Source organism: Salmo salar, chromosome 01 (genome assembly GCF_965601325.2).
Source record: "Salmo salar chromosome 01, fSalSal1, whole genome shotgun sequence".
Lineage (NCBI taxonomy): Eukaryota > Metazoa > Chordata > Actinopteri > Salmoniformes > Salmonidae > Salmo > Salmo salar.
In genome coordinates, this window is record NC_138291.1 from 163,996,264 (window position 1) to 164,021,577 (window position 25,314).

Below are 25,314 nucleotides of genomic sequence, written 5' to 3' on the forward strand. Positions count from 1 at the left end.
TGCTAACCACTAACACAAGTATCACCATAATCATCATATTGCATTTCGTCATAACTGCTCATACACTCTCCAGTATAATGCAGATTGTGCCATGGAATGGTTTTAACAGTCTCTGTATTGGCCCCTATATTATTCAAATGGTTAATTTCAATGCTACTAGCATAGTGTTCTACCACTTGGGTAGTGTTCTGTAGGGGGAAAACGTTTTGAAATGGAGTGAAACAGGGAGGTGGTGCCTAAATTTGTCCAGCACAGATTTATGTTCTCTTGCCATGGTGCGCCCTAATGAACATGACCATGGTTTTACTGTGAATCTGCATCATTGCATTGCACTGGGGACAGTAGTACTTGCTGTAGCCAGCAGGAGGGGGAGTGTACATGCCCCCACTTCCCTCTCTTTCCTACCCCCTCTGTCTGTCCCTCCCTCCCATGTCTCTCTCCTCCTATCCCTGGTGAGAGGGGTTCACCCAGTAACTTCACTTAGTTCACAGAAGGAGAACACATGTTGGAGAAGAAAGGGACAAGGAAAGAGAGAGTGACAGAGAGAAAGAGAGGGAAAAACAGAGGAAAATAGACTTCTCTGAGACATCTGCAGGATTACTCTAATAGTGTGTTTGGGTGTGTGTGTGAGTCTGTATGTGACTTCTGCTGGACATGGATACCCCACTGACCACCCCACTCCTCCTCACCCTCCTCCTTCGCTCGCTCTCCCTCTTTCATGGGGCCATGGACTCCTGCTACGATGACAACGAGGGTGTCCCAAGCCGCTGCATGCCCAAGTTTGAGAACGCAGCCTTCAACCGCACGGTCATGGCCTCTAACGTGTGCGGTTCACCCCCGGAGGACTACTGCATGCAGACGGGCTCGACGCGGTCCTGCCACCACTGTAAAGTGTCGGACCCAGGCCTCAGCCACAACGCCAGCCTGCTGACGGATTTCCACACGGATGAGGAACCCACCTGGTGGCAGAGCCAGTCCATGTTCTACGGAGTCCAGCACCCTAACTCTGTAAACCTCACCCTGCACCTCAGTAAGACCAACCCTCTCTTTAAGTCTCTCTCACCCTGCACATCTGTAAAAAGTACACAATTGTTCACAATTAGTTGAGTTTGATTAATCCTGGTCCAGGTGTAACTATACAAGCTCACCCTACATGCACCTGGATAAAACCGATGCTTAAGCTCTCTCTCTCTCTCTTATGCTCTCATAGGCTTCCATAGGCTTCCATAGGCTTCCATTGGCTTCCATAGGCTTCCATTGGCTTCCATAGGCTTCCATTGGCTTCCATAAGTACCCCGAGGTTGTGTTCATAATAAGTTGTGATAGGTGAATCCTCAAGTGGTGTTATGTTCAATTATTTGTATTTCATGTCATAGGTTACACAGGCTACAGACGTTTCCTATTGTTTAGTTCTGCCTTGAACATTCATATTTAACCTACACTTCTTTAAAATGACAAGGCGCTGCAAAAACTCTTTTTTGAGTTCACCTGCCTATAGGCTATGCTACATCTATTAGAATCCTGTATTGTCGCCGCATTTTAACAATTCACAGAATTGACTACGAGGAGTTCAATGACAGAAAGAGACTTGACAGTGAGGAGTTAAATTATATAAAGTGACTTGACTATGAGAAGTTAAATGACAGAAAGAGATTTGACTATGAAGTGCCAATCACCCTGAGAAAAAGTATCTAAAGCAGAACACGTCCCTCACAACCTCAACATTTTGAATTCCTCCACTAATACTCACTAGTATTCCTCCGATAATCACTCAAAGCTTCTCTTCAGAAAACACCATCCTGTCCATCGCCCGTCGCCCGTTGCCCCAGGCATGGCTTAGTGTCACATTGTTGGAGTAATTGCAAGCATGTAGCCGTGAGGCTCAGGGTCTGTCTGGAAACCTTTCAAAGTGGTCCGGATGCATCCAGTAGAGTAGAGCACATACTGGATCACATTCAACAGAGCACATCTAACTCATATTTAGGTGTTGGCCTAAACGGAAGGAAGGGAGGGAAGGGAGGAGAATAGATAGTATACTAATAGACACAGTGTACCGTCTAGCCATACTTCCCACAGGTGTGATTACAACCTCTGAGGGTTTAGAGCTTGACTTAGTCACCTCATACAAGTACTTGGGAGTATGGCTAGACGGTACACTGTCCTTCTCTCAGCACATATCAAAGCTGCAGGCTAAAATTAAATCTAGACTTGGTTTCATCTATCATAATCGCTCCTCTTTCAATCCAGCTGCCAAACTAACCCTGATTCAGATGACCATCCTACCCATGCTAGATTACGGAGACATCATTTATAAATCGGCAGGTAAGGGTGCTCTCGAGCGGCTAGATGTTCTTTACCATTCGGCCATCAGATTTGCCACCAATGCTCCTTATAGGACACATCACTATACTCCTCTGTAAACTGGTCATCTCTGTATACCTGTCGCAAGACCCACTGGTTGATGCTTATTTATTAAACCCTCTTAGGCCTCACTCCCCCCTATCTGAGAAATCTACTGCAGCCCTCATCCTCCACATACAACACCCGTTCTGCCAGTCACATTCTGTTAATGGTCCCCAAAGCACACACATCCCTGGGTCGCTCCTCTTTTCAGTACGCTGCAGCTAGCAACTGGAACGAGCTGCAACAAACACTCAACCTGGACAGTTTTATCTCAGTCACTTCATTCAAAGACTCAATCATGGACACTCTTACTGACATTTGTGGCTGCTGTGCGTGATGTATTGTTGTCTCTACCTTCTTGCCCTTTGTGCTGTTGTCTGTGGCCAATAATGTTTGTACCATGTTTTGTGCTGCTACCATGTTGTGGTCATGCTGTGTTGCTATCATGTTGTTGTCATGTCGTGTTGCTACCATGCTGTGTTGTCATGTGTTGCTGCCTTGCTATGTTGTTGTCTTAGGTCTCTCTTTATGTAGAGTTGTGTTGTCTGGCTTGTCGTGATGTGTGTTTTGTCCTATATATATATATATATATATATATATATATATATTTTTTTTTTTTTATTCCAGCCCCCGTCCCCGCAGGAGGCCTCTTGCCTTTTGGTAGGCCGTCATTGTAAATTAGAATTTGTTCTTAACTGACTTGCCTATTTAAATAAAGGTTAAATACATAAAAAAAATATAAGTATACTACAGTACTACAGTACCTAATCCACTTCCAGGGGGAGCAGAGAAGGAGGAAGGAGAAGAAGATAGAAAGATGCGATTTCTATGCCTACCACAGTCAGGCTACAGAACAGGCCTTTTATTACTTATGGTTCAACCATGTGATGGCATAATATCAACTAATGCCATCCATGACATACAGTACATGACAACCACTGTGGCCACATAACCTTAGAATTGCTATGATTTCTCAAGATGACTTAAAGCTGAGATCATCGCTAGTCAAAACAGCGCCACTGGCTACCGCAGATGCATTTCTTATTTGTTTTAAGGAAATCAGCATCCAGGATTGTGGTAAAGATAATACAGTCATAGTACATACTCTGCATGGTGTGCAATGATGTCAGATGGAAGAAAAAACTGTTGGTTGTTTGCAAACGGATGTGACACTTTCACCACTATGGAGTCCAGCTTTAAGTCCTGCTAAATAAGTGGGAGTAGGATTTCAAGTAGGATGACATTAGCGCATTATCAATGATGTTGTTAAATATTAATGGGGACGAGATTATACATCAATCAATCATGTCAGAGTCCATTGTGACTGTAGTGGAAGCAAATTACTTTGTGACCCTTACCTTTCTCCCTCAAGATCTCTAAGGCTACCTCCCAAATGACACCCTATGCCCTTTATAGTGCACTACTTTTAACCAGTACCCATAGGGCTCCCGTCAGAAGAAGTGCACCATACAGGGAATAGGGTGTCATTTGGAATGTAGCCCTTCAGTACACCCACTTTATAAAGACTAGCTTTTCCTCCTATTCATCTTGTGTGTGTGACATGTGTGTGCAGAGTGAGCTCACATACATCAGTCAAACAGGATGGACCCAGCAGAAAGCAAAGGGAATTCTTTCTTCTGACAACTCTGAGTATAACCAACTTCCTCTCTATTGTAGGTGTAACGAAAATTCCAACCTGAGAAAAAAAAAGGTTTTGCTTCAAAAGAGAGAGAAAACGATGACAGGTCTTTGAAATGTCATAGTGTATGACTGACTGTCTGTGGAAGAAAGAAGTGTTTAAACCATAAGGTCTTGGAGCAGGAAACTCGTCTGTCTGTCTGCAGATATTGATTTTTACTAGGAGGAAGGAGGAGAGCAGTGCTCTATGGCTTTGTTGGTCATAATCTCGGGTTACTTCTCTCAGACAGAGATAGAGAGGCTAGGGAATGTCTGGTAATGTGTAATTCAAACACACCAGTCCTGGGTCTAGTAGACCTTAGTCAAGGAAGACCATACTACATTACACTGTACGGTCACATTGTTCAGTCTTTAGCCTCTGGGTATTCTGTCTCTTTCTCTTCAGAGTTATTCTGAGTAGCCTCCGCCTGGACTGGAGAGAGGTTTCTGTTGTTTTTGTAACAACTGAAAAACGTTTTATTCAAGTCAACATCCCCCATCCTGTGTCTCTCACAGAACCAGGGTCACAGTGTTTCTTCTTCCTCCATATTGAATACAGCCTGACCGTGTCCCATCTGTGTTCCACTGGGGGGGCCTGCCTGGGCTGCCCTTCTGTCTGTTTTCCTTTGGCTCTCCAAACAAAACAAGACCCCTCCGTCTCCGAGGGGGTCGCTGGGACGATAAACACAGAGAAACACACCAGCGGGACACAGAGACACACAGTTCAGCCAGGTCCGAAATGTGTCTGTGCAGAGGTAGGGGGGGAAATGAAGGAGGAGGAGGAGGAGGAGGGGGAGTAAACAAAACATGAAGAGGAAGAAGAAAAAGAAAAGAGCGCTGGGAGGTCTGGTGGTATGTAATTGGGGTCAGTTTGTTCCCAAGACACACACACACACACACACACACACACACACACACACACACACACACACACACACAGCTTTTTGTCTGCAGCTGGTTTCCATTGATTGATGCTAAAAGAAAAACATTCCCTGTCTCAGATGTAAGAGAAGGATAAGAGCCTCCCATAGTTGGCACAGTAACACACTCACAGACTGACTCGACACTCAACACACTCACAGACTGATTCAACACACTCACAGACTGACTCGACACTCAACACACTCACAGACTGATTCAACACACTCACAGACTAGCTCAACACACTCACAGACTGACTCGACACACTCAACACACTCACAGACTGACTCATCACGCTCACAGACTGAATCAACACACTCACAGACTGGCTCAACACACTCACAGACTACCTCAACACACTCACAGACTGACTCAACACACTCACAGACTAGCTCAACACACTCACAGACTGACTCGACACACTCAACACACTCACAAACTGAATCAACACACTCACAGACTGATGCAACATACTCAACACACTCACAGACTGATTCAACACACTCACAGACTGAATCAACACACTCACAGAATGACGCAACACACTCACAAACTGATTTAACACACTCAACACACTCATAGACTGACTCAACACGCTCACAGACTGAATCAACACACTGAGAGACTGACTCAACACACTCACAGACTGACTAATGACCTTTGCTGAAGGAACAATGCAGTGCAGAGGGAAAACTACTGATCATACACAACAGTCTACATACACAACAGTCTACATACACAACTGTCTACATACACAACTGTGAACACACTCTTACTACTGTTTACGTATACTGTACCTTGTTACAAGAGACTTTCAATGCAAAAAATAAATAGATAAAGCTAAAATGTTTCTGGGGCAGATTCACACATTGGCCATATACTATCTGATCCTCCGTGACCAAGACCTTACACTTTCTTTTTCAGGCACAGACAGTTCAGTGACATCATTCCTTTACAGCTTGGTAAAGATAATCTACAAAAAGAGAAAACTCTCCCCAAACTCTCGAACCGAATAGAGAAAATGAGCATCCTGTAAACATCCAGTGTAGCCTAGTAAATATTGAGTCTAGTGTGGTGATGTTGAGTTTAGTCTAGGTCTGGGCCAATCAGGACAAATCAGAGCCCAGGCGGGGTGGGACACACAGCTGTGTTATGAACAGGTGGCTTGGCTGGAAAGGGGTCAAAGGTAGTTCCTACTCAACACAGTCATTATGATTCAGCTCCTCAGCTAAACTGTTTCACTTCTGCTCAGTTTGGAGAGTGAACACAGATTGAATATTGAACATAGAACAATTGTTCTATCATTTGATATTCCATGTTAAACTCTATTGGGATCCATAGGTAAATGGATCCATAGGTAAACGGATCCATAGCTAAATGGATCCGTAGTTAAATGGGTCAACTAGAGATACTGATAGAAATATTGCAGAAAACACACACATACTGCATGCACAACATACAGGCCCTTCTACTGACGGATGGACTAAGCGGGCTCATCAGAGAAAAACACACCTCTCAATTAGACTGAACATCATCACAGGGGACACAAACACTCCTTTTCTCTTTTGTATCCGTTCCAGCTGGACTAAACTCACCTCATGCAGAGAGTAAATGAAACTTAAATGATTTGAGTGCTGCTGTGGGAGAGATACTGTTGCTGACTTGGAAAAACAAGAGAGGATGTCTGGAAAGACAAGAGAGGGTGTCTCGAAAAACAAAAAAATAGGATGTCTGGAACGATGAGAGTAATGTGAAGATGTCTGATACCTTGGCAGACAGGAGTAGACAGATGTCATTAGGCTTCATATCAGGGTTGGGGGTATTCTACTTGAAGGGTTCAACTAAGGCCTAAGGGACAAGAGTCCTATATGTAGGGCCCTCTAGATAGTGTAGGGTGTAGGGTCTTATTGTTGCCTACTAGGTCAACCAAGAGGAAATAAGATGGGCATAATGCTCAGTGGTATAGAAAATGGCTGAACTACACCAAGTCAAGAGGAAGCTAGTGTTCATAACCAGTGTTTTGGATGCTCTGTTCTGTTTGGATGAAGGTGGTTGATGCTCAACATAAAATCAACTCCAATTCACACACATCCAACATCTAGGTCAATAATCATACGCCTTTACAGTTTACTTGTCAAGTAAAATGTGGGATGGAAACACGCACTAATTCTCAGCATCTTCTCAGGCTGGAGAGCCCATCAAGCAGCAGAGCAGCCACAAGTGGCCATGCAAGCACGACAATTGTGCAATATGCAGAAATATAGGGCCTTCATGGTTTAATTGAACCCGGCTTGTGAGACTCCTTTCTCCACTTAGTATGCAGCTCAAACAAAATGACAAAAAATGGCTGCTCACCCTGGGGCCTCAATTAGACTACAACACCAATTACAGCTAGAAGTTTCCAGAGCCTGCCAAATCCCCTTCAGACACCCCCACGAAGGAAATTCAGAGGAAATCTCGACTTTGCCGGGGATCCACCAGACAGGGGTTGAATTGAGCTTTTCTCAGCTTTGGCTTTTTCCTTTTATAAGGAGTGTTTTAATGAAATAATGAAATAATTTAGTTGAGTTGAGAATCATACAAAATCCCTGAGATAAAAGTGTGAGTCTTCATCCCCCCTCCCGCCCTCCATCTTTCTCTCTCTCTCTCTCTCTCTCAATCCATGCCCCCACCTCTCTCCTACTATCTATCTATCTATCTATCTATCTATCTATCTATCTATCTATCTATCTATCTATCTATCTATCTATCTATCTATCTATCTATCTATCTATCTATCTATCTATCTATCTATCTATCTATCTATCTATCTATCTATCTATCTATCTATCTATCTATCTATCTATATATATATATATATATATATATATACATATATGTCTCTCTCTGTCTCTCTCTCTCTCGCTATCTCTCATACACAAACACACACTCTCTCTCCCTCTCTCTCTCTCCCTCCTTCTCTCCATCTGTTTATCTATTTATCCCTTTATCTCCTCCTCTCCAGCCTGATAGATGTTTAATAAGGCACTAGAGGTACATCAACAAATCAATGACATCTTTAATTCCGTGGCATGCACAGTCCCCACTTGAAGGCGTCGGATGTTATGATTGTTTGTTTGTTTATTGGTTGGTTGGTTTACCTTTGAGGCCCACCGTGGTGTGCTCAGCATACCCACTAATCAGGGCCCTCGCTGAGGTGTGTGCCTTCTTGCCTGTCTGGAAACCATGCCGCCGATCAGATGTGAGGTTTTGCTAAATCGGTCCCACAGGAAGCCCATGAATACTCTGTGATGTTGTCTGGCTGTCTGCTTTCCAAAGGCTTAAGTTGCTTAATATTATTAGTGTAGCTATCAAAACAGACATGTATGTTTTGCTGACCCTTGGTTCATGTCTGGTCTCATACCAGTGCATGTAATGAGAGATTAGAGGAGATTTGTATATTTCTGGGAAATTAAGCTGATTCCCTCCCCATTGTTGTTGTTCATCTCACCAACTGATGAGATGATTCATGTTGCATAGATTACCCCCTTCTTTCCAACCCTTCTCTCCCATTGTAGCAGTAGACTACTAGGTTACTAGAACACCAGGCCACCAGGCTACCAGGCTACTAGACCACCAGACCAACAGACCAACAGGCTACTAGGCTATGAATACTACTAGGCTACGATTTTTTTTATACAGAGTTGCGCCTTTAATTTTGTCCCTAGTTTAGAGATATACATATATTTATTGTTTTTCATCTGAAGGGTATCACGTAGACCAACACAAATTAGTGGTCCAACAGAAACCCTTTTATTGAGAAATGGGGGGCAATGCCCAATGTCATGTGACGATAGCTCACAGGCACATCGCCCTCTACATAACATTACTGTAGACCAATTCCTGCATCCCCTCCACACTGTAGTAGACTGACTCCTGTATCTCCACAGGTAAAGCCTTTGAGATCACCTACGTGCGCCTCAAGTTCTACACCAGTCGACCGGAGAGCTTTGCCATCTACAAGCGAACAAGTGAGGATGGACCATGGATGCCCTACCAGTACTACAGCGCCTCCTGTACCAAGACCTATGGGAAGAACGCCAAGGGATACATTCGCCCGGGGGACGATGAGAGGATGGCAGTCTGCACAGACGAGTTCAGTGACATCTCCCCTCTGACCGGGGGCAATGTGGCCTTCTCTACCCTGGAGGGACGACCCAGCGCATACAACTTTGACCAGAGCGCCATCCTACAGGTGAGAGAGAGAGAGAGAGAGAGAGAGAGAGAGAGAGAAAGAGAGAGGGAGGGAGGGAGGGAGGGTGGGGTGAGGGTGTGTACATGTGCGGATTAGTGAAAATCCACTTCGACTGAGGATAACAGAAATTAGTGTAGGAGGAATAAGACCATAATATAGTATTCAATCTGACTACCTAATTTTTTATGCTATATGACCATAAATTAATCCATTGGCTCTAACCACTCAGAATACTAGAAGTTACATGTTCTCAAGATAACTTTTATGCAGCTATTAAGAAGTGAAGAGACAATGAGACAATGAGTCCCAGAGTAATTATTGACTTCATTTTAGCTCAGAGATGCACATTTAGAGGCCAAGCATATACAGTATGCCATGTGTAGTGTGAATAACATTTACCATTAGACCTTACATCAAAGAATAATTCAAGAAATATTACTCAGAAATATGAGGACTTCAGTACGTATCCAATTAAAAGCGATCAGATTTATTACAGTTATGCAATAAGTGTCACGCGGAACGGAACAGGTGAACCCAAGAGCAGACTCAGACGAGGAGACTGGGATGAGGTAACCAAGGTATTTATAGAAACACGGCGGGAAGATTGAGTGCAGGCCAGGGGAAGCTCGGGCGGGTTGCCGGAAACCAGGTACGGAGACTGAGGCTGGAGCGAGAGGTATTGGGACAGGGTGAGCAAGTCCGGAGGGGAATCCAAGGGAGCGTAGAGTGGGGAATCCAGGATAGAGTAGCAGGACTGACGAGAAGTCGGACTGGAGACAGGGACCAGAGTCAGAGAGGGCAGAATGAGTAGAGATTACGATCTGGCAGTGTGGAAGTGGCAGGACTGAGTATTTGTAGAGGTCTTGATTATGGAACAGGTTGCAGCTGGTGGGGATTTGCTCTGACTCCAGCACACCTGTCTCCGCCCATACAATCACACACACACACAGAGAAAGGGAGAGGGAGAGAGCACTGGGGGAGTGGCAGCAGGTCAAGGAGACACAGGATGAGCACAAGAGGGCGTGGTAGGAGCAGATGTGACAGTACCCCCAAGGGTGCCGCTCCTCAGGCCCCTATACCTCCCAGTCCACCAGGTACTGCCAGCCGCGACCCCGACGGTGCACATCCAAAAGCCGCCCGACGGTATAGGCAGGATGGTCATCGATGGAGGAGCTGCTGCAGGAGGAGACAGGGGACTGGAGCAGACAGGTTTAGCCTCACTAGGGTAGGGGGCACTATTTTCACCTCTGGATGAAAAGCGTGCCCTAAGTAAACTGCCTGCTCCTCAGGCCCAGAAGCTAGGATATGCATATAATAATGTCTGTGAATTTAACAGAACTGATATGGCAGGCAAAAATCTGAGAAAAATCCATCCAGGAAGTGGGATTTTATTATTTTTGTAGTTTTCTATTGAATGCCATTACAGTATCCATTGACTTAGGACTCAAATTGCACTTCCTATGGCTTCCACTAGATGTCAACAGTCTTTAGAAATTGTTTCAGGCTTGTATTCTGAAAAATGAGGGAGTAAGACCACTATGAATGAGTGAACACTGCAGTGTCCCAGAGGTTTTTCATGCGCACGACCGAGAGCACGCCTTTCTTGTTTTCCTTTTATATTGACGAAGCTATTGTCGGTTGAAATGTTATTGATTATTATGACTAAAAACAACCTGAAGATTGATTATAAACATCGTTTGACATGTTTCTACGAACTTTACTGATACTTTTCGGATTTTTCGTCTGTCTGTTGTGACTGCCTTTGAGCCTATGGATTACTGAACAGAACGCGCGAACAAAACGGAGGTTTTTGGATATAAAGAGGGACTTTATCGAACAAAACAAACATTTATTGAGTAAATGGGAGTCTTGTGAGTGCAAACATATGAAGATCATCAAAGGTAAGTGATTAATTTTATCACTATTTCTGACTTGTGTAACTCCTCTACTTGGCTGGTAACTGTTTGTAATGATTTGTCTGCTGGGCGCTGTTCTCAGATAATCACATTGTATACTTTCGGCGTAAAGCCTTTTTGAAATATGACACCGTGGTTGGATTAACCTGTTAGGGCTAGGGGGCAGTATTGACACGGCTGGATAAAAAACATACCCGATTTAATCTGGTTACCACTCCTACCCAGTAACTAGAATATGCATATACTTATTACATATGGATAGAAAACACCCTAAAGTTTCTAAAACTGTTTGAATGGTGTCTGTGAGTATAACAGAACTCAAATGGCAGGTCAAAACCTGAGAGATTCCTTTACAGGAAGTGGCCTGTCTGACCATTTCTTGAACTTCTTTTCCATCTCTATCTTTTACTAAGGATCTCTGCTCTAACGTGACACTTCCTACGTCGTCCATAGGCGCTCAGAGCCCGGGAAAAACCTGAATGTCTTCATCCCAGCCCCAGGCTGAAACACATTATCGCCTTTCTCAAGTGGCCGATCAAGGGACTGTGGGCTTAGGCGCGTGCCCTGGCTGCCCCCGTCTTTGTGATTTTTCCTCTGTTTGACGAAAAGGAGATTCCCGGTCGGAATATTATCGCTTTTTTACGAGATAAATTGCATAAAAATTGATTTTAAACAGCGGTTGACATGCTTCGAAGTACGGTAATGGAATATTCAGAAATTCTTTGTCACGAATTGCGCCATGCGCGCGACCCTGATTTACCATTTCGGATAGTGTCTAGGACGCACGAACAAAACGCCACTATTCGGATATAACGATGGATTATTTTGGACCAAACCAACATTTGTTATTGAAGTAGCAGTCCTGGGAGTGCATTCTGACGAAGACAACAAAAGGTAATCAAACTTTTATAATAGTAAATCTGATTTTGGTGAAGGCTAAACTTGCCAGTTGTCTAAATAGCTAGCCCGTGATGGCTGGGCTATGTACTTAGAATATTGCAAAATGTGCTTTCACCAAAAAGCTATTTTAAAATCGGACATATCGAGTGCATAGAGGAGTTCTGTATCTATAATTCTTAAGAGAGTCTTTGAGTTTCAGGTGCAAAGCAGAGGGGTTAATGACACAATCAATCTCAAAGGGACCAATGAATCAGGGGGCAAGTTTCCTGGAAGCCACTTTCAAAGGCAAGTCCTTCGACGAGAGCCATACCCTTTGGCCTGGAGTGTAGACTGGAGCTGAGGCACGGTGACGGGTAGCTTGTAATTGGGTCCTGGCAGAGGCACAGTGAAGGGCAGCCCAGGCCCTCCTCCAGGTGCGATGACAACGGCGAATGTGGTCATGGACTGAGGGCACCGCTACCTCAACCTCTTGGGCAGGGAACAAGGGCGTTGATAGCCCAGAGCACACCTGGCCTGGCGTTGATGAGGGTGTTGTGGGCATATTCAACCCAGGGTAGCTGAGCACTCCAGGAGGAAGGGTTTGCCAAAGTCAAACAGCGTAGGGCAGTCTCCATCTCCTGGTTGGCCTATTCGGTCTGTCCGTTGGTCTGGGGGTGATATCCAGATGAAAGACTAACATTAATACCAAGTGCTGAACAAAAGGATCTCCATACCTGGGATGTAAACTGGGGACCCCTGTCGAAAACAATGTCTGTGGGAATGCCATGCAGCCGAAACACATGGAATACCAGCAGGTCCACAGTCTCTCTGGAGGATGGAAGCTCGGAGAGGGGAATGAAGTGAGCCGCTTTGGAAAATCTGTTGATAATTACTGATTACTGAGCTACCGTTAGATGGGGGAAGATCAGTGACGAAGTCCAGAGCTACAGTTGAAGTCGGAAGTTTACATACACTTAGGTTGGAGTCTTTAAAACTCATTTTTCAACCACACCACAAATTTCTTGTTAACAAACTATAATTTTGGCAAGTTGGTTAGGACATCTACTTTGAGCATGACAAGTCATTTTTCCGACAATTGTTTAGAGACAGATTATTTCATGTATAATTCACTGTATCACAATTCCAGTGGGTCAGAAGTTTGCATACACTAAGTAGACTGTGCCTTTAAACAGCTTGGAACATTCTAGAAAATTATGTCATGGCTTTAGAAGCTTCTGATAGGCTAATTTACATAATTCTTGTCAATTGGAGGTGTACCTGTGGATGTATTTCAAGGCCTACCTTCATACTCAGCGCCTCTTTGCTTGACATCATGGGAAAATCAAAAGAAATCAGCAAAACAATTGTAGACCTCCACAAGTCTGGTTCAAAACACCTGAAGGTTCCATGTTCATCTGTACAAACAATAGTACGCAAGTATAAACACCGTGGAACCACGCATCCGTCATACCGCTCGGGAAGGAGACGCATTCTGTCTCCTCAAGATGAACGTACTTTGGTGCGAAAAGTGCAAATCAATCCCAGAACAACAGCAAAGGACCTTGTGAGGATGCTGGAGGAAACAGGTACAACATTTTCTATATCCACAGTAAAACGAGTCCTATATCGACATAACCTGAAAGGCCGCTCAGCAAGGAAGAAGCCACTGCTCCAAAACCGCCACAAAAAAATCCAGACTACGGTTTGCAACTGCACATGGGGACAAAGATCGTACTTTTTGGAGAAATGTTCTCAGGTCTGATGAAACAAAAATAGAACTGTTTGGTCATAATGACCATCATTATATTTGGAGGAAAAAGGGGGGGCTTGCAAGCTGAAGAACACCATCCCAACCGTGAAGCATGGGGGTGGCAGCATCATGTTGTGGGGGTGCTTTGCTGCAGGAGGGACTGGTGCACTTCACAAAATAGATGGCATCATGAGGGAGGAAAAATAGATGGATATATTGAAGCAACATCTCAAGACATCAGTCAGGAAGTTAAATCTTGGTCGCAAATGGGTCTTCCAAGTGGACAATGACCCCAAGCATACTTCCAAAGTTATGGCAAAATGGCTTAAGGACAACAAAGTCAAGGTATTGGAGTGGCCATCACAAAGTCCTGACCTCAATCCTATAGAAAATGCGTGGGCAGAACTGAAAAATCGTGTGCGAGCAAGGAGGCCTACAAACCTGACTCAGTTACAGCAGCTCTGTCAGGAGGAATGGGCCAAAATTCACCCAACTTATTGTGGCAAGCTTGTGGAAGGCTACCCGAAATGTTTGACCCAAGTTAAGCTATCTAGGCTAGTGGGCGGTATTTTTACATCCGGATGAAAAGTGTTCCCAAAGTGAACTGCCTGCTACTCAGGCCCAGAAGCTAGGATATGCATAGGGGGAAGGGTAGAGGTCTTGATTATGGAACAGGTTGCAGCTCTTGGGGATTTGCTCTGACTCCAGCACACTTGTCTCCGCCCACACAATCACACACACACACACGGAGAGAGAGAGGGAGAGGGAGAGAGTACTGGGGGAGCGGCGGAAGATCAAGGCGACACAGGATGAGCAGTAGAGGGCATTGCAGGAGCAGATGTGACACTTTATTCTTCCTAGAGTATAATATCTGAAAATATGGCAGCACTCCTGACAAGTTTCCTTTAAGTGTCCGTCCCTCCTTCCCAGCTCCCAGACATAACTACTGCTGCGCACACATAAGAAACATACACACTTCAGATGTTGACAGCAACCACCGCAAGTAAGATAAAGCCGGATTCCACACACATGCTCTCTCTCTCTCTCTCAAGCTTTCTTTTGGTTTGTCGACATATGGACAGCAGTGTTACACCTCCCTTTACATGAGGGGGGCCAAGGGCTGGTGGACATTGGATCCAGACTGACAGCTTTCCTTCTACATGCTGCACAGAGACTTCTGTATCAGCAGGGCTTGTGCTGGAGAGACACTGCATGGACTGTTCTGAGGAGAGCAGGCAACCTTGGGTACGACAGATTACTGTTGGATCTGGAGCAGGTCGATATGTCAGCCATTACTCTGTTCTACCACGCTGTGCTTTAGGAGTGGACAAATCTGTTGACAGAGACGTTTCATGGATAGCATGGATAATGGAGGAGCCACTGTTTCACAACCCAGCTTGCAGGCCAGGCTTGTGAGAGCAGGGTTCACTAAGTTGGGTGACCTGAAAGAAGAGGCAGGGTGGAAATCTGCCAGCGACCGACATGGAGGCTTTCTCCATAAAGTCAACCAGGCTGCTGTATCAGGTGGTGGAGGGGGTCCATGCTGTACTACCAGGCTCGTTCAGAGAGCTGCTGGGGAGTAGGCAGAGACTGACCTACCGCCTTTCACCATTGCTGCCTCTGCAGGGGAACACCAAGAGTGTAGCTGGAGGCAAAAAGGCCACAGCCAGCAAAAAGGCAGCTCAGAAAGAAGGTGGCTCAGAAAGACCTTCTCTATGGTCTGAGGGCATCGGGGTGGCCGGGGAGTTGGGACCAAGCTTTTCTCTGAGAGGATGTAGGCGATCCCAGTATAAGCCTCCCATAGAGAAGCGTATTGTTGATCTACAGTGGAGGATTATTCACAGGCTAATCGCTACAAACAGATATGTGTCACTCCTTGATCCATCATTGGGAAGGAGTTGTCTGTTCTGTGGGGATGAGTAAACAGTGAAGCTGTTTTTTTCCCAGGCTGGTAGGGTTGTTTTCCGTCCTGAGTGGGTGGTGTTCAGGAATTTGGTTGGGACCGACTCTGATTGCTTAAATTTGTCCTATTTCAGACATGCACAAGTGTGTAATTTATACACAGGCGTGAATTGGAAATGTGTTTTTTGCATGCCTCACTCTGCATGAGACATTCGGAGAGTGAGGTCACATCCAGGGTCAGCCATTATTAACGGCACCCCTGGACAATAAGGGTTAACTGCCTTGCTCAAGGGCACATCTACAGACATTTCACTTTGTCAGCTCAGAGATTCAAACCAACAACCTTTTGGTTACTGGCCCAATGCCCTAACCGCTAGGTTACCTTCCACCGGAACCGTCTGGGGGACTTTGTTGGGGTGTGGACATCAGGGGGGTTCTATGTACAGTGGACAAGGAGGGGGGCTTGGTTCTAACGTTCTTGTCTGTTAAAATGAAATAAAGTTTGTACTTTTAATGATGTAACTATTAGGCCAATAAAGGTACTGTATTTTTTTATGGGAGTACTACGGAAATAATGATGTTTAAGGTGTCACAGAGATCATCTATTTGCGTCACAATCATACTCATCATTATTAAAAACAGAACGGGTCATGTCCTTATGAGAAGGATTATAAACAAGTCATTAGTCATATTGTCATATTTATGAATTCCTTCCGTATTCACTGTTTAGAATATTATGTGTGTGTACGTGTGGACATTTAAGAGTTGCTTTAACACACACACACACACACACACACACACACACACACACACACACACACACACACACACACACACACACACACACACACACACACACACACACACACACACACACACACACACACACACAGACACACACACGCACACACACATATTAACCAGGATGATCATACAGTGTAGCAGCAAATAATCCTCTCTCAATTCATTTCAATTCAATTCAATGGGCTTTATTGGCATGGGAAACATTATGTTTACATTGCCAATACAAGTGAAATAGATAATAAACAAAAGTGAAATAAACATTGAAAACACAACAGTAAACATTACAATCACAAAAGTTCCAAAGGAATAGAGACATTTCAAAATACATATTATGGCTGTTTACAGTGTTGTAACGATGTCTCTTTCTCTCTCTATCTCTCATTCTCACACACACACAAACACACACACAGAACCATACAGAGAACCACACACACACACACACACACACACACACAAACACACACACAGAACCATACAGAGAACCACACACACACACACACACACACACACACACACACACACACACACACACACACACACACACACACACACACACACACACACACACACACACACACACACACACACACACACACACACACTCACTCACACACGTATACACACAGACACACTGGCTAACGCGCCTGTGCCTCTAGAACGGCAGCTGAAGAGGATTTCATGTTATATTTAGCTCCGATGAACATTGATGACGAATTAATAGCTTTATGATGATTTAGTACCAGGCTGTTGAGGGAGAAACGGGGAGAAAATGGACACAGTAAACTGTGACTAAAGATGAGGAAATAAAGCACCTGCCTTTTGGCTCTCTTCCCTCGACAACTGCAGAATGTGTGTGTGTGTGCGTGTGTGTATGCGCGCCGCTTGTGTGGTTCTGCAACTGTGTGTTGGATGTGCAGACGGTTTCATGCTCAATAAATAGCTAATAGATTTCAAAGCCTCTTCAGCTCAGTGAAATGAGCCCATGAAGTCTGTAATGCAGAAAAACAATAGAGAAGCATTATTCTATCAACTTACTGTAGGGTGTGACCTGAACTCTTGTACCTCCTTGTGGAGAGAGATTCTACAGATGGTGCAGGTGTGACATATGCCTGACAACCCCCAAGGCGGTACAGCACCCCCTCACTCACTTGCACACACACACACACACACACACACACACACACACACACACACACACACACACACACACACACACACACACACACACACACACACACACACACACACACACACACCCTCTGGCCTTAAAGAGGTTCCTGTTTCCTTCTCTCATCTGCTCTAAAACCTTTTAATATGTGACATCTTCCCAACCTCCCAAAGAGAAGAAATAACCATTCTTTCTCCAAAGTACTTCTATTCAGAAAACAGACTGGAGACAACGAAGAGAGACAGTAAGAGAAGAAGAGAGACAGAAAGAGAGCCAGAGACAGACAGGCAGTGAAGGCCCATCAGCCAGCGAGGAGAGGAGAGGTACACTATATATACAAAAATATGTGGACACCCCTTGAAATTAGTGGATTCGGCTATTACAGCCACACGCGTTCCTGACAGGTGTTTAAAATTGAGCACACAGCCATGCAATCTCCATAGACAAACATTGGAACTACACTGGCCCATACTGAAGAGCTCAGTGACTTTCAACGTGGCACTGTCATAGGATGCCACCTTTCCAACAAGTCAGTTCGTCAAATTTCTGCCCTGCTAGAGCTGCCCCAGTCAACTGTAAGTGCTGTTATTGTGAAATGGAAACTATTAGGAGCAACAACGGCTTAGCCGCAAAGTGGTAGGCCACACAACATCACAGAACGGGATCGCCTAGTGCTGACGCGCGTAGCGATAAAAAAATCATCTGTCCTCGATTGCACCACTCACTACTGAGTTCTAAACTTTCTCTGGAAGCAACGTCAGCACAAGAACTGTCCGTTTGGGAGATTCGTGAAATGAGTTTCCATGGCCGAGCAGCCGCACACAAGTCTAAGATCACCATGCACAATGCCAAGCGTCGGCTGGGGTTGTGTAAAGCTCACCAATTAATCTGGGTTTGGTAGATGCCAGGAGAATACTACCTGCCCCAATGCATTGTGCCAACTGTAAAGTTAGGTGGAGGAGATATAATGATCTGGGGCTGTTTTTCATGGTTCAGGTTAGGCCCCTTAGTTCCAGTGAAGAGAAATCTTAACTGGCCGGCACAGAGCCCTTGACTGGCCTGCACAGAGCACTGACCTCAACCCCATCGAACACCTTTGGGATGAATTGGAATGCAGACTGCGAGCCAGGCCTAATCGCCCAACATCAGTGCCCGACCTCACTAATGCTCTTGTGGCTGAATGGAAGCAAATTCCCATAGCAATGTTCCAACATCCAGTAGCAAGCCTTCCTGGAAGAGTGGAGGTTGTTATAGCAGCAATGGGGGGACCAACTCCATATTAATGCCCATCATTTTGGAATTAAATATTCGACAAGCAGGTGTCCACATACTCTTGGTCATGTATTGTAAGTAGAGTAGAGGAGGAGAAAAGAGAAGAGAAGAGTAGAGAAGAGTAGAGAGGAGATGAGAGAAGAGAGGACAAGAGAGGAGAGGGGGGAGAATAGTAAATGAACTAGAGTATTAGATTATGTTTAGTGTTAGTGAGGGGTAGGAGCATTGTGTGGGGAGGCAGTGGTGGAGAGAAGGATGGGGTATAGAGGAGAGACACAGGAACTTTAAAGAGAAAATCTGCACAGAGGAATGGATTTGGGCTTCTGAACTGAGAGAGAGAGAGAGACGAGGACTTCTGACTTCTTCTGTTCTGTTATGTCTGGGGAAAAAAGAAAGAAAGAGAAAGGATAGGATTTCTGTGACTTAGCAATAACCACTTAACTCACAGGCAAAAAAAAAGCTTTCCGGTAGCTTCCTTCGTTCAACAACCAAGACCATCTTCCCCACCCCTCATTCCACCTTCCTCAGTACTACCCAGTATTATTCTATTCTCTTCTTCTCTTTTGGTAACAGGGAGGCTGAGTTGCTGTTAAGAAGCAGAGTTGTACTGTTCTGATTCATCCAGATTGCGTACCAAATGGCACCCTATTCCCTATATCAAATACATCCTGGTCAAAAATAGTGCATTAAAAAGGGTATAGGGTACCATTTGGGATGCAGTTACTACTGTACACTCAGCATTAGCCCAGTGCTATTTCTTTCTCTGCTATCCTATCCCATCCTAACAGGGCTGGGGCCAGGGCTGGGGCCAGGGCTGAGGCTCTGCTACAGTAATGTCTCCTTTTGTTTGGTCCATCTCTCTTTTCTCCCAATTGAATTGTCTTGTAATCTGTCAAAATAGGATGTTGTTTGTTTACGTTTATCGCCTGTTACATAATAGGGTTTGAATTTCATTATTGTGACTGCTAACTGGAATTTGAATTTTCTTCACAGGAGGGGTGATAAAATGCAGTGTCATTGTGTGTTGCTGGGGGGGGGGATTGTTTGTGAACAATGAGGAAGGGATTCACAGCAGGATTTTTAGTTTTAGTTTTAGTTGTATTACTTATCCTTTAAGACGCAATTACTAATACTGAGATAATGGGATAATTACTATAGTTTGTTGCCCAAAGGCTATGAATGGCCATGGACATGTTGATTAATACAGTAATTCAAAAAACATAGTCTAATCCTTGTATTACTGTACCTTCTCTCATGACTTAAATACCCTTTAAGTAAGCCCAAATACATATCAGATGTTAACATGGCAAGTTCATGAGTAGAGACATAATAACAGCCCTGTGGGACAGACTGTGGCATGGCTGCCTGGTTGCCTGGCTGTTCAGTAAATGGATGCTGTAGTTACACTGAAGCCTGTGGCGTGCTCCTAATGGGCCTGTTGGTCATATTTCACTGTGGTTTGGATGTCATCGACCCCCTGATTATAAAGCAGAGAGAGATCAATATGGAGCAGGGATACACAGATAAGGTGGCAAATCTCTCAGCAAGCCGGCATGCTTTCTCCCTTATCTCTCTATCCCTCTGATTCTCTCTATCTCTATCTCGCGCCACCTCTTTTGATCTCTCTCTTTCTCTCTCTCTCTCTCATTCTCTCTCTCTCTCTCTTGCTCCCCCTGTCTCTCTCTCTCTCCCTCCCATCTCCTTCCCCTTATTTTTCTCTCTCTCTCCTTTTTCTTGTCACTTATGCAAGAAGATGAGAAGTCCTATAATTGACTTTGATCTGTCCCCTCATCAGAATCAATGGCACTCGTTCCTTTCATTACATTCCGTTTTTTCTCTCTGCTCTATTTTTTCCCGACCCACTGGATCGTTCAGTACCAGTGAATGAAAAAGAAATTAATTAGATGTCATTTTCTTCTTGCGTTCATAGGTATTTTGTGTAACCTCTGGAGCGTGGCTGACATGCCACATTGTCACAGGGATGAGCTGACCTTTAGCTAGCCCTTGTATATAGCCAAGTTATCGTTACTCATTGTGAATTTATTATTACTTGTATTATTCATTGTTTTACTTTTCTATTATTTCTCTAATTTCTTTGTCTCTGAATTGTTGGTAAGTGAGCATTTCACTAATAGGCTTCACCTGTTGTTTACGAAGCATGCGACAAATAACATTTTATTTGAAATTGCTGAGCGAGAGACAATGGAGAGGGAGGAAGGCTGCTCTGCTCTGGTCTACTTCACCTGCAGTCAGCGTGACGCAGAGTGGGCCTGCAGAGGGACCCGCAACCCACTGCCCAGGCCTCAGGCCTACTCTATGGTTAATTTTAATGGACTACTTCCGCAGGATAAGATGAGAGAGGGGGGACATTTTACATTACATTTTAGTCATTTAGCAGACGCTCTTATCCAGAGCGACTTACTGTAGTGAATGCATACATTTCATTTCATACATTATTTTTTATTTATTTTTTCGTACTGGACCAGGCCTAGCTGCTAAATCAACAGATCCCAGAACATCCAGGGCTATAATATATCATCCTATTATACATCCTCCTTTAACCCCTATAATATATCCCCCTATAATATATCCTCCTTTAATATATCCTCCTATAATATATCCCCCTATAATACATCCTCCTATAATATATCCTCCTATAATGTATCCTCCTATAATACATCCTCCTTTAATATATCCTCCTATAATATATCCTCCTATAATACATCCTCCTATAATACATCCTCCTATAATACATCCTCCTATAATACATCCTCCTATAATATATCCTCCTATAATATATCCTCCTATAATATATCCTCCTATAATATATCCTCTTATTATATATCCTCCTTTAATATATCCTCCTTTAATATATCCCCCTATAATACATCCTCCTATAATACATCCTCCTATAATATATCCTCCTATAATATATCCTCCTATAATACATCCTCCTATAATATATCCTCCTATAATACATCATCCTATAATATATCCTCCTATAATACATCCTCCTTCATTTGCTGTTCACTCCTATAGAAAAGAGAGAAAAACACTGAGCCCAAAACTCTTCCCAGAAATGTCCTTACAACATTCCCACCTTTATTTTCAAAGCTTTTAAGGCTACCAATCCTTAAGTTTTAGTGATTGAAATGGTGAAGTGTCATTTATGATAACACTCAATAACATTGAATTGATATATAAAATATTTGGTCTATTACGTTGTAATAATATTTAAAGAAGCCACGCAGCTCCATAATATACAATTAATCCCTCCACACAAATATGTGCTTTTCTATTTCCAGAATCACCCAATGGTGGAAAATCCCCTTCACTCTTTCCTGAGGGAAAGTTAAAGAGTGGATCACTTCGATTTGAATTGGATTCATAAAATTGTGATAAAAAAAGGCTCTACTTACCATGTGTGTTTTTTAAGAGTAAATGGGTTGAGTGGGGGTTGGAGAAAGGTAAAACCATACTTACTCTCCACATTCAGAATGTCAACAGACCATACAATTATCTCTGTTGGTCTCTTGGACACGTGGCAGCTAGTGAGGCCGTTTCCCTGCTGTAAAGCGTATACAGAGAGCTATAAATATTTCATAAGTCTTAAAATGGGAATCGCATTCTGTCTGCTTTATTAGCATTTTAATCCGTCTGTAGACTCGCCGGATGCGTTTCCTTTCCCTGCCTGATGGGCCCGCTCCCTGTATAAAGACTTCACAGCCATTATTCCCCACGTTTCTAAACCTCTCTACTCTCCATCTTAGGGATGCCATAGAGGAGAAATACTGAAAAAAGGGGAAGGGGAAAGAGTGGGTGCTTACACACAATGGTTGGATGATAAATAGTTGAGGAACACTGGGCTAAGTGTACTGTGTTTTCTCTGTGTGTTCCCATAAATCGCCCCGAACTCCCCAAAAAACATTCAAAACAGGTCAGCTTTAATCGTGTTGTGTTTTCACATTGATTAGTATCAGCTTGCGTCGTGACAGCGCTCTCTGTTCTGCCATTAATCTACAGCGGTAAACATGTTTGCCTGATTCGTCATTACCAAACAAATTGTGTGGAATAAGAAACACTCACCTTGTAACAGAGTGTTTAGATGTTCTTCCTCTGAAGTAATGGCTTACTTCAAAGGGTGAGGCTGTTGTCAAGTTTGTAAAGCTCTTTTCCCCCTCCTTTTCAATATCCACACAGAAGATGAAAGCCACTCTATGAATTCAAATTTAATTTGTTCAGTCATCCATAAAACGTTTTCTCTCTCTATACCCTTCCCTCTCTCTCCCCCCTCTCTCTCCTTCTGTCTCCCTCCCCCTCTCTCTCTCTCTCCTTCTGTCTCCCTCCCCCTCTCTCTCTATCTCTTTCTCTCTGTCTCTCTCTCTTCCTCTCTCGCTGCTCCCCTCTCGCTCTCACCTTCTCTCTCTCTCTTGCCCGGGTGAAGCTGGAAAGCAGTGTAGCAAATTGGAAGTACGGCATTGAATGACAATGAGAGAAACTGAAGAAAAAAATACATATTGGGGGCAAAGAGAACTTAAGCAATCAAACTAAAAAGTTATTAAGTTAGGATGGAGGCACACTGCTCTCTCCTGTCACTGTCTCCATCTGGTAGTCCTCCAAGTTAAATCAAATCAAGTCAAAGTTTATTTGTCACGTGCGCCGAATACAACAGGTGTAGACCTTACAGTGAAATGCTTACTTACAGGCTCTAACCAATATTGCAAAAAAGGTATTCAGTGAACAATAGGTAAGTAAAGAAATAAAACAACAGTAAAAAGACAGGCTATATACAGTAGCGAGGCTATAAAAGTAGCAAGGCTACATACAGACACCGGTTAGTCAGGCTGATTGAGGTAGTATGTACATGTAGATATGGTTAAAGTGACTATGCATATATGATGAATAGAGAGTAGCAGTAGCGTAAAAGTGGGGTTGGCGGGTGGTGGGTGGCGGGACACAATGCAGATAGCCCGGTTAGCCAATGTGCGGGAGCACTGGTTAGTCGGCCCAATTGAGGTAGTATGTACATGAATGTATAGTTAAAGTAACTATGCATATATGATAAACAGAGAGTAGCAGCAGCGTAAAAAGAGGGGTTGGGGGGGACACTATGCAAATAGTCCAGGAAGCCATTTGATTACCTGTTCAGGAGTTTTATGGCTTGGGGGTAAAAACTGTTGAGAAGCCTTTTTGTGCTAGACTTGTCACTCCGGTACCTCTTGCCATGCGGTAGTAGAGAGAACAGTCTATGACTGGGGTGGCTGGGGTCTTTGATAATTCTTTGGGCCTTCCTCTGACACGGCCTGGTGTAGAGGTCCTGGATGGCAGGCAGCTTAGCCCCAATGATGTACTGGGCAGTACGCACTACCCTCTGGCCTACCACTGTTGTGTCATCTGCAAACTTAATGATGGTGTTGGAGTTGTGCCTGGCCATGCAGTCATGGGTGAACAGGGATTACAGGTGGGGACTGAGCACCAGTGTTGTGGATCAGCGTGTCAGATGTTTTGCTACCTACCCTCACCACCTGCGGGCGGCCTGTCAGGACGTCCAGGATCCAGCTGCAGAGGGAGGTGTTTAGTCCCAGGATCCTTAGCTTAGTGATGAGCTTTGAGGGTACTACGGTGTTGAACGCTGAGCTGTAGTCAATGAATAGCATTCTCACATAAGTGTTCCTTTTGTCCAGGTGGGAAAGGGCAGCATGGAGTGCAATAGAGATTACATAATCTGTGGATCTGTTTGGGTGGTATGCAAATTGGAGGGGGTCTAGGGTTTCTGGGATAATGGTGTTGATGTGAGCCATTACCAACCTTTCAAAGCACTTCATGGCTATGGACGTGAGTGCTACGGGTCTGTAGTCATTTAGGCAGGTTGCCTTTGCATTCTTGGGCACAGGGACTAAGGTGGTCTGCATGAAACATGTTGGTATTACAGACTCAATCAGCGACATGTTGAAAATGTCAGTGAAGACACCTGCCAGATGGTCAGCACATGCCCGGAGCACACATCCTGGTAATCCGTCTGGCCCCGCAGCCTTGTGTATGTTGACCTGTTTAAAGGTCTTACTCACGTCAGCTACGGAGAGCGTGATCACACAGTCGTCCGGAACAGCTGATGCTCTCATGCATGCCTCAGTGTTGCTTGCCTCGAAGCGAGCATAGAAGTGATTTAGCTCGTCTGGTAGGCTCGTGTTACTGGGCAGCTCATGGCTATGCTTCCCTTTGTAGTCTGTAATAGTTTGCCACATAAGACGAGCATCGGAGACGGTGTAGTATGATTCAATCTTAGCCCTGTATTGACGCTTTGCCTGTATGATGGTTCGTCGCAGGGCATTGCGGAATTTCTTGTAAGCTTCCGGGTTAGATTCCCGCACCTTGAAAGCGGCATTTC

The 25,314-nt window shown here is 44.3% G+C and overlaps 1 protein-coding gene across 1 annotated transcript in view; it reads left to right on the forward strand.

The window, feature by feature from the left end:
• The first annotated feature begins 467 nt into the window (after positions 1–467).
• The window catches only part of LOC106568667 (laminin subunit gamma-3), a 198,000-nt gene continuing 173,153 nt past the window's right edge, over positions 468–25,314 (forward strand). The window contains exons 1-2 of the mRNA XM_014139189.3: positions 468–1,030; positions 8,931–9,235. Of these exons, the coding sequence (XP_013994664.3) occupies positions 655–1,030; positions 8,931–9,235 (681 nt within the window). The 5' untranslated portion in view covers positions 468–654. The remainder of the gene's footprint in view (positions 1,031–8,930; positions 9,236–25,314) is intronic.